Source organism: Nothobranchius furzeri, chromosome 5 (assembly GCF_043380555.1).
Source record: "Nothobranchius furzeri strain GRZ-AD chromosome 5, NfurGRZ-RIMD1, whole genome shotgun sequence".
In the NCBI taxonomy this organism is placed as follows: domain Eukaryota; kingdom Metazoa; phylum Chordata; class Actinopteri; order Cyprinodontiformes; family Nothobranchiidae; genus Nothobranchius; species Nothobranchius furzeri.
In genome coordinates, this window is record NC_091745.1 from 75,701,201 (window position 1) to 75,711,926 (window position 10,726).

Consider the following 10,726-nt stretch of genomic DNA (forward strand, 5'->3'; position numbering starts at 1 on the left):
TGTGGACAAAGAGAGCAGCTTGGAAACAAGAAAGATGATGAAGAAGAGGAGGAGCGCACGAGAGGAGCCTCGGTCCGAAGGCGAGAATCAGCGAGAGCGCCGCCGAAACCGACAGAGAGGGAGAGTCGGTCGGAGAGAGAGAGAGGGAGGGAGAAGTGCCTGGAGTTAGCAACAATAATTTATACAAACACACCTTAATAATTCACGTTCCATTTCAATGCTTGAGGGAAAATCCAAAATTCACAGAGCATAATTAAATAGAGGCAGAGAGTGAGGAGCAGATGGAGAGGCCAGAGTGAAAGTGCAGCAGCGGGTTCTGCTGTTCTGTCGGAGCGTTGTACAACAAGCCCGATGAAAGCGCGACACCCAAACCCCGTCATGTCCCGTCGGTAACCCCTGGACCTCCTCGCCAGCTCCTGTCGGGAACTTGTTCATCACCTTACGTCATTCTGTATTTAATCATGAAAATGCTTCACTGTGCAACAAGCGTGATGGGATCATACATTTAAAGCATGTTTTGTTTGGAAAAGATTTAAAAGATTGTTTTTACTGGAGATTTAATTTTCTTTTATGAATTGAAGTCAGATCTAGTTGATCTAACTGGTTACTTACATAGGAACTGATTTACATTCTGAAGCAAAGATAAATATAAAAATGGAACAACACATGGGCTCATTTAAATTACCACAGCAACGACTGCATTTATTGAACATACAATCCCAAATACATGTGAATTTCAAAAAATGAGAATATGGTGCACAAGGCCTTTTTATTTCAGTAATCCAACTTAGACTGAGAGACCATGTAAAGGCCCAGGAAACCTCTGCAGGTGTTCTGGATTCATTAGCTGATCAGAGCGTGATGCTTTAAATGCGCGGTTGACTGAAAAATACATTTTTAAATGAATATTTTTGATTCTAACGGGCCACTCCGAGTTTTTCCTGCGAGCTGAACATGAAAATAGTCTCCTACACCTATCTCCTGAATTAGCTTCTGCTAGAAAAGAGACGGTGAAACTCTAGGATTAAAACGTCCTCACATATCTATGTCACACTATGAATTTGCATTCACGCTTCGTCCATCTTGGCTCGTGCCCGCCACAGGAAGGCTTTATAACAAAGAATAGCTGCAGCGAGAAGAGAGCAGAATGTCTTGGTGATAGCGACTTTGCAACATGGCTAACAGAATGTTAGCCAATCAGAAGTGAGGTGTGTGCATATCATTAACAATAATGAGCAATCCTGCTGTGTCCAGCCCAGCTCTGCACCAGCAAACGTCTGAATCTCAGAACAGGAGCATTATAGCTCTTTTTTAATGACTCATCGGGCATCGATTTACACTAGAGAACAAGCAAATGTGTTGAATAAATCAGTAAACCACACCTCCAAGTCTAATATTGAACTTTTTCACAATATTCTGATTGTCTGAGATTTTGAATGTTGAGTTTTCATCAGCTGTAAGCCACAATTATCACAATTATAACAAATAAAGACTTGAAATTGCCTGGAATGAGTCTGTCTCGTGAATTAGTTTCACCTTTTAATTAAATTAACTGCCATTAATGAACTTTTGCACCATATTCTAATTTTTCTAGTTTCGCCTGTAGATGAATAGCAAGAGCAAGTTCTTACCATTTTAATCTTTCATACAAATTTCATTTCTGACAGTTGTATATTTATAAAGTGGACAAGAGACATGTCTCCTGCTTCAAATGCATTGCAGGAAATTTGTTTTTGCGTTTCCATTAATGATCAATCAGATCACAATAAATAAAAATAGTATAGTATTAAAAAGTATTAATCTGACAAAATGACACAGTTGTTTTTGAACCTAACTCCTTTATGTGTTTATTTGTGTTTATTTATTTGACAGACGCTTTTATCCAAAGCGACTTACAATTTATAACCTATAGGGCGTGTTGTGATCTGTGGAGGAAACCGGAGTACCCGGAGGAAACCCACGCAACTCCACGCAGAAAGGCAGCAGCCGAGTTTCGAACCTGCGACCTTCGTGCTGCGAGGCAACAGTGCTAACCACTGCGCCACCATGCAGCCATGCGCGCCCTTGTTGCTCCGCCCTCAGTGTGGTGACCTGAGCTTCAGCAACGATCGCCCCAGTGCTCCATGTTTGTTCTGTTTTTAGTTCAAAACTCTCCTCCAGCGTGGATCTGTGGCTGCTCACATTTAAGTAAAAAGTTTCACCAAAAACATGAATCCTCGCAATCAGTAGCAGCTGAAAAACTTGAACTCCTTCCAGTTTGTTAAACCAAATCAAACATTTGTCTTTTCTGCAGCGGCTGCGTTTAAAAAGAAGCTACAAAGAATTAAAGAAACTTGAATATATATAATTAAAGGAGCTTTAGGACTAGTTTTTAGAAGCCTCCTTTTGGGATGTCCACCATGTTGCATCAGACGCAGCCCCCGGTGGCTACACGAGATCACATCCATCAAACACCTTATCTCCACCGAAGACATATGAAACATAACCTTGCTATATCTCACATCGATTTAACGTGCCATTTTGAACTCGCGGTGCTGCTTCAGAACCTTACGCAACATCTCAGTTTTCAACAAACTTTCACGCTCTGCAACTTCAGCTGGACCAATTAAACTCGGTTGACTTTGGTTTAGCCGAGTCGTGTTTCTTCTCAAGTCTAAGCTTCCGCTTGTTTCAGGTGTTGTGGCGGCATGGACTGCAACTGCGTCAGTGATCTGCTGCTCCCCCCTGTGCCCGCCCTCTGGACACCAGGTCAGTGCTTCGTCACCTGATGCTGAACCAGGAATTTTGTATGCAAACACGACATATATCTCAAAATTTAGTTTGAACGCACCAAACAAAGGCAAAACATTTTGTGCAGAATTTTCTTTACTAAATGTTAAAAAAACACACACACACACACACACACACACATGTGCTGGTAATTGGATGCACACTGAGCCGAGCCCAAAAGCTACCCACCTCCATCCAAGCTGGCTCTTAACATTCAAACCCAAGCAGCATCAACCTGCTCTCTCTCTCCCCCCCAGCGAGCTGTCATCATCCCGCTGACCAATCTGTTGAAGCTAGAGGGCATTAGCACGGACTAACATTGCTCAAGGCACATGCTGTGATATTAAACACATCATCCCTCAAGTCCATCACCCATCAGTCATCCAGACAGCAATCCCCCACGAGCGAACCGAGGGGACAAACGACGAGCCTTAACCCCATCCTCCCCTTTCTCCCCACTTCACCCACCCAGGGTTCGCCTTCCCGGACTGGGCCTACAAGCCCGAGTCGAGCCCGGGCTCCCGGCAGATCCAGCTGTGGCACTTCATCCTGGAGCTGCTGCAGAAGGAGGAGTATCAGGGCGTGATCGCCTGGCAGGGGGATTACGGGGAGTTCGTCATCAAGGATCCAGACGAGGTGGCCCGGCTGTGGGGGATAAGGAAGTGCAAACCTCACATGAACTACGACAAGCTGAGCCGGGCTCTGAGGTACTTCTGCACCAGAGAGGCGCGACGTTTGCATTATTTGTTTACTCTGGCTGGATTTAATCCTCACTTAACATCTCTTTTTCATGATGGTGGAAACGGAAAGATAAAGGGGAGACTCTCCACGGAGACGTCAATACCCTCAATTTCTCCTTATCTGGTGACGCCCAATGGAAAGTTCACCACTGAGCTGCCAAAAATAAATAAATAAAAGTCAATAGGGATTTGAAAATTAAGCCCCAGAGTGGAATTACTTCAACTCCTTTCAGAATAAAACTAAACTTTTGGAAGGCGAGTAAAACAAATGGTATAAATTCACCACGTAATATCACTCTCACTATTTTATTGTGTAACACCCCCCACCACCACCACCACCACCACCACCAACCCCCCCCTTACGCTTTCCTGTGGCCCCTTGTTAATGGGGGCTGTCGTTGGAGTCTAATTGTTATGAATTGGCTGGGGCCACAATTAGCCTTCTTAATTAGCCTTACTTAATTGCTCAATTAGGAGCCGAGGCACAATTGCCACGCAAAGCAAAACATGTTCACATCACTGCGCTGGGATCAGCCTCTACACGCTGATATGAACGTTCTGCTGCGTTTGTTGATGCGGTGCGTCTGCATAATGAAGGGACCACGGTTTTAATGCTGAGGCGGTGCAAAGCGGAGCGATCGTTCTGCGCGCGCACACACACACACACACACACACACACACACACACACACACACTCCGCTTCCCCATGCTGCCCCCACCTGAGCACCTCAGCTCCTCCTCACCTGAACCAGATGGCTCCGCGTTTTGCCTCCTTAGCGCCGATGAAGCCGGCATCCTGGCACACGCCGTACGCCGTGACACCTCCGTGGGTGGGAGAGGAAGCTGGCATGACGACGGTTTGACATGCCCAACGGGAGACACCCAAGGTCGTTACCATGGAGACCACTGTTGTCGTACCACCTCTCTGTAAACTTGCCACCCTGGTGGGAGTGATGCCGTGTTTGAGAGAGAAGCCCAACTGTGGCTGATTGTTCAGTTCGAACAAACCGGATTTAATTTATGAGCCTTTCTAATAATAATAATAATAATAATAATAATAATAATAATAATAATAATTCAATTAAATCACAGAAGTTTATTATTTATTTACTTTATCTACTTGGGTTTTTATTTAGAATAAATTAATTTCTCAGTTTAAATATTTCACCAAAACACATTTTTTCCTTTGATATTCATAAACTCGTGTTTTAATGAAACAGTGCCAATTTTCTGTGTTTTTTTAGGGATGCTGTTTGGTTCCTGATGAATACGAATTGTTCTGAAGTGCCTTTGCTGTTTGTTATGAGTTCAAAAGGATTTAGACCTTCGATTTTTTTCGGGAATAAAATTTAGCTTTAAAAAATCACGTTGTATTGAATAAAAGCAGCAAGACGTGAATTGATTTGAGGAGGTAGGAGATGAATTCAAACAGTGGGAAATCAGCATAGCTCGTTGCCTCACAGCGCTCAGATTGTTTACTCGTTCTTTTCTTACAGTGAGGAAACACAAAACCTTGATGTGAGCATTAAATTAATCCTTCCCTAACCTTTTCCTTTTCCCTTTATCCTTTACCACCTCTCTCCATCCCTCCATCGATGCCCTCTCCTCCTCCTCCTCCTCTTCTTCCTCCCTTTGCAGGTATTACTACAACAAGCGGATTTTGCACAAAACCAAAGGGAAACGTTTCACCTACAAGTTTAACTTCAGTAAGGTGGTGCTGGTGAACTACCCCATCCTGGACATGGCCAACTCTCCCTTCTTCCTGGCCCAGAACCACTTCAACGGGGGCTCCGCCGCGCCGGACTGCAGCCCAGAGGTACGAACGGTAGGATGGAGGACGGGAAACGGGGCACACCTTTAAAGTTTTAAGATTCTTTTAAAGACACAAATGCAAACTTTCCGCCGCGTAGAAGTTAGACGCTAAAATCTGACTTTTGTTGTATTTAATTATCTGAAGAAGGATCAGAAATCTGTTGCGAAGGAAATAAAGAACCCAAACACCTCAGTGCAGCGTTTAAATTTTCAGGAGCAATGATTTTAGTACCTGATCCACTTTGCTCCTGTGAGTTTTGCTGTTGTGTTCTCAGAGTCCTCCTGTGCGTTTCCTTTCTTGCAAGCGTGGTCCTCATCATCCCCATCTTTTATTCATTGCCTTTGATAGCCGTCATAATAGCTCCCACTTATCACTGAGAGACTGTGAAACAGAGTCCCAATGTACAACGGCCCGTTTCAGCGTAAGCATTTATTCATTTTGCTTAATAAATTGCTGCTCAGAAAATGATTTTTTCCACTCCCGTTCCTTCTTGTTTCATGTTGAAGCTCTACTTAGAAACGTGTTAAGCTCCAACCACGCATAAAGTTTTCTGATCAGGCAGACAGGAAGAGCTTGATAGGAAGAGGGTGATGAATTGTGTTGATATTAATTATAAAAGTCCTCATGAGTGCTGGTATGCAGGTAATTTGAGTGCATGGTGGCGCAGTGGTTAGCACTGTTGCCTCGCAGCACGAAGGTTGCAGGTTCGAAACTCGGCTGCGGCCTTTCTGCGTGGAGTTGCGTGTTCTCCCCATGCATGCGTGGGTTTCCTCCGGGTCCTCCGGTTTCCCCCACAGATCACAACATGCCCTATAGGTTATAAACTGTAAGTCGCTTTGGATAAAAGCGTCTGCTAAATGAATAAACACAAACATAATTTTAAATAAATGTTTCTATTTATCACATATAAAGAAACATGAGAATGAAGTGAACATTTGAACTGAAGCAGCAGGAACTCCAAAGTAAAGTGCGAAAGGAGAATCCTCCATCGTTTGCCTGTGCCGTCCTTTAGGTGGGAAAAGTAGATGCAGACTCTGAAGGAGACCAAGAAGGAGGATGGTCTTAACGTGCCCTTAAAACAAAAGAAAACATGATCCCCCTCCTCCTCTCATCCCCGTCTCCGACGGCGTAGCCATCTGTCATTGATTGAAAATGAAAGCAAAAGAAGGCAAGGAGGGCCGTGTCAGATCACATCAATGGTGGGTCATTAATGCGGGTTGTTAAGCAACGCAGATCTTCGCAGCTTGGAAGTACAGTCTCAACTTTCAAACTTGGGGCTGCGGGGGTGACAGATGCTATTGATCCAGCGCTGTGCGACGGGAGGAAAGATCCCACCTTTGTCCCCTTGATTCCCAAGGTTCAGCTGCTGCACTAACTTTGCCTCATCTTCCAGTTTTTTTCACAAAGCACAAAACACACTCTGACTTTCTCTCTCTCTCTGTCTCACACACACACACACACACACACACACACACACACGCCCTGCTTTCTGCACGTCAATCTATCGTATCCCACTGCTATTTGTCCTTCCTTTCTTTTCATCTGGCCCTCAATCCTGCTTTCTTCGTGTCATCTATCCTCTGTGCACACACTCTTAATCTCTGGTCTCCGTTTGACTCTGTAATTTCCCCGCCTTTGAGTCTCTGAGCCTCCGCGTCCTTCCACCTCCCCTTTTTACACCAAGTCATATGGATTCCTTTTTATCCTGTCCTTGCTGCGACTGTGGCACTTTTTGCGTCACGCTCTGCAGGGTGCAGCTGTCAACATTTGACTTTACCCTTCATGCACCACAAGGCAGAAGACCATGCTTGATTTAGAAGTGTTGTTTGTTTATTTTTGTTTTGGAGACAACAAAATCGCGTTTTTGCATTTCTTCTCTCTCACTCAGGCCATACAGTCCCTGTTTCCTCGTTTGCCAGACGCCGGCAGAGCAGCGTCCCTGTTCGATCGGGGCTCTGCGGCACCAGGACCCGATGGAGACAAACTGAGACTGGACGCGTTCCCCTTCCTCAGTTCAGGTGAGCCTCTTAAGCGCTGATGCAAAGCTAGAAATCTTCTAATCCTTCAGAGCCCTGAAGAGTTTTTTTTAGCACCTTAGAGGCAGAAAACAGACCTTAAATAAAAGTAGGAGAGAAAGGAGGAGTGCAGAGACAGGAGTGAGGATGTGGGGAGGCGTGAACATTTATTGTTAAAGGAAATAAGAAAAGGTAGCCGTCCCACGGCAGCCCGCAGTGAGGCTGCGCCTCAGGTGAGAGGAGCCAGGTTAGCTTGTGAATTATGCAGGTGAGCAGAGGTAAGAAACAAGAAATCATCCAGCTTTTCAGCGTGATTGTCCACAGTTGTCCTCCTCCGGCTCCGCACACATGCATCAACACACAGCGTGGAATTGTGCATCACACTTCTGGTTGTGTCTGCATGTTTATGCACAGAGGTAGCATGTAAACAGATGCACACACACACACACACACACACACACATGCAGCCTGCACCTCACCTCCCTCCTCTTTCTGTTTGTCCTCAGGTCCTACCCCCCCCCCCCCCCTCTTCCCCTCCCCTCCCATGTGTCCCTGCTGTCCTAATCCCTTCCCAGGCAGGAAGGCCCTAATTGAGGGTGCAGGCTTCAGTTTGTGGCCTGTGGGCGCCCATTACTGTGTTTTCATAAGCAAGTGAGGCCTGCCTGACTGATTCAATATTCATGTGTCTGCCAGCTACTCCTGGCCCGGCACGCAGAGACTTCAGCGCTGTCAAATTAGCCCTGCATAGTAAATATCAGAGTGGAAGAGGGAAGGAGCGAGACCGGGAGAGAGGTGGAGGCTGCAGCAGAGACAGCATCTCTGAGCTGGCTGTCATTTGGAAGGAAGTGGAGTTGGTTCGGAGGCAATGCTTCTGTTTGTTCGTTAAAATTGGAAATCTGGCGAGAAAAGGAGGATAAATCGGACCTGTGAGCTGATGATTACAAGGAACTGAATCAAAAGCAGAGATATATTTAATTGGAGTGAATCTGAGTGTTTCAGACTGATCTGAAATGGTTTAATGATGTTTAATTGACTTTATTTCGTGCCTTCAAATAGAAATAAATTCTCCTGCATATGGAAAAAGATCATATTTGAAGTTGGTCACTTTTATTACACCGCTGGATCTTTGTGCTGACATCTGTTTCACACCAGTGCTCAGTACTGGTATGCACGAACGAACCAGCAGGTTTTGATGCTTTTTTTAGCCCCTGTGGCTCCTGATTTGAATTGCAAATCCTGAATATAATTAGTGAACATTCTTGGATCTTGTATGTCAGGAAACCTTTGCCCCTTCTCAGAGCTAACCTCCATGTCTGGATCTTCTCTCTCCTAGGCGCACCGTGCTACTCCAAGCCCCCGTCCCTGCTGGGCCCGTACCCTCGTAACCCACCCTTTGACTACCCCTGGGGCTTCAATCCCTACCTCCCAGGGGCCTTCTCTCTTAATAACTGCCCCAAACTGCCCCCTGGCTCACTCTATCCCTCCCAGTTTTACCCCAACCCCTTGCAAAGCAGTCTATCCCAGCTGCCTAACCCCTTCTCCTCACTGCTCCCCCCTGGAGAGGCTGGTGGAGGTGAGAGGGGAGCGCCAGGGCAGACTGGTGGGATGAACGGCACGGCGGGTGGTCAGCCCGCCCGGCTCTGCCTCCCCCCCTACCCAGGCAGTCTGATGATGGGGCGGACAGACATTGGAAATGGCGCCACACTGGGGGAGAGGGTTGAGGCCAATGCGCCCAGCACGGGGCTGAGCCTGGGGCTGGGAGCGGTCAGCTTAGGAGCCGGGACTGGGACAGGCCAGCAGAGCCCCTTAGAGAGGAGAGGGGGGGTGAAGCAGGACCCGGAGTCGGACTCGGACCTGGAGATAACAGATCTGAGCGACTGCAGTTCGGACAACGAGAACGAGCACGAGTTCAGCATCGGGAAGTCCGCCCTGGTGAGCCGACCGCAGGTCGTGTTGGATGGAAAGAAAGGGAGCATGATGCCTCCCATCACCTCGCTGCCCCCGCCTGTATCCCCTCATCCCCTGAAGGCCATGATGCCTATCAGCCCTCCGCCCCCGTCCCTGCCTCCATCACTCTCCCCCTCCGTGGCTCTGCGCGAGAGGCACAGGGAAGCAGAGACTCTGAAAATGATCCACAGCTAAGACGTTTTGTGACGTCTCTGCTCTGATGACTCTCCTCTCCTCTCTGGACGTTTCTGGTTCACCGTTTTCTGCTCAGAGTGCTCAAACCTTCAGTCGCTCTTGACGAACAGTTTTCCAAGAAAAACACTTCAGTTCTCTACTTCTGAAACTCCTGTTTCCCTGTTTGCTGTGTAAGATTTCATCTCGCCAACATTTGATTCCACAATCAATATTTGTTTTATTGTCCGTGTCACCATCTTGTGAGTTCCTTACACCAAATCTTTGCCCTCGGCGACGAGCAGAACTCTTCAGCTGGAGATTTGACAGAAGTCAACGAGGTGATAAATTGCAAATATTAAGAATCCAAATCCTTGCTAACAGAACAGAAAAATACACGTTACTTGGATTGACGAACTTTTGTAGGTATTTCATGAGTTGGGTTCAAAAAAATATAAAAACATCCTAAGAAAAAGTCAAATACTGCCACCTAGTGGTGTTTTTTTTACACATTTCTTCTTTATCTTAATCCTTGTTTTTTTTAAGTAATCATATTTTTTTATATTTGATCATTTAAATGTTTAAAATCTATAATTTTATCAGTGATTGTCTCACTTTGTGAGAATTTACCTTTTTTCTGGTGAGATTTTCTGACAGGGTAGAAACAGAGCAATGGGAGCTGGACCAGTTCAACATTTGTATTAATATTTCTGTGTATATATTTTAATATGGTGTACATGACCTTTAATTCATATTCGCTATGATAAGATGAAGCTGTATTGTTGTGATTCAATTGAGTATTTAAACATGTTGGATAATTATAAGCTTAGGTGTATCAAAGTTTAAATTATTAATGGGAGAAGATCTGCACTCTGAAGGTTTTTGTTTTATTTTTTAATGATGAGGACGAGTTCACTCTGAGATTTATCTCTGATTAAATCAATCCTGTTAAATTTGCCTTTTAGATTTATTTTTTTCACTTGGTGTAACCAACTGTAATTAGTCAGATGTGAATATTATTGGTCTCGGTATTTTTTTATTTGCTCATTTTTAATCCTCCCCTTAAAATCTGTTAAGATTATTATTCAGTCAGTGTTCTTGTCCCTGCTTCCAGCATCAAGAAGGCATTTCGATTTGCTGTTAAAAAGGGAGAAAAAATTTACAAAAACTCGTTAAATTTTCCTAAAATCGCAAAAGCAGCATCTTTTTCTCACAGAGTGACCACTGCCCAGGGCTTTGAGGATGAACGCACTGTTGTAAAATTATTGTAA

The 10,726-nt window shown here is 45.2% G+C and overlaps 1 protein-coding gene across 3 annotated transcripts in view; it reads left to right on the top strand.

Moving 5' to 3' along the window:
- The window catches only part of erfl1 (Ets2 repressor factor like 1), a 69,225-nt gene extending 58,817 nt beyond the window's left edge, over positions 1–10,408 (top strand). For 2 of the 3 annotated variants that reach the window (XM_054741117.2, XM_054741118.2), the window contains exons 3-7: positions 2,675–2,748; positions 3,242–3,476; positions 5,148–5,334; positions 7,211–7,340; positions 8,671–10,408. In XM_054741117.2, the coding sequence (XP_054597092.1) occupies positions 2,688–2,748; positions 3,242–3,476; positions 5,148–5,334; positions 7,211–7,340; positions 8,671–9,479 (1,422 nt within the window). In that variant the 5' untranslated portion in view covers positions 2,675–2,687 and the 3' untranslated portion in view covers positions 9,480–10,408. The remainder of the gene's footprint in view (positions 1–2,674; positions 2,749–3,241; positions 3,477–5,147; positions 5,335–7,210; positions 7,341–8,670) is intronic. The other variant, XM_070551130.1, reaches the window with a different exon arrangement.
- Positions 10,409–10,726: the final 318 nt, after the last annotated feature.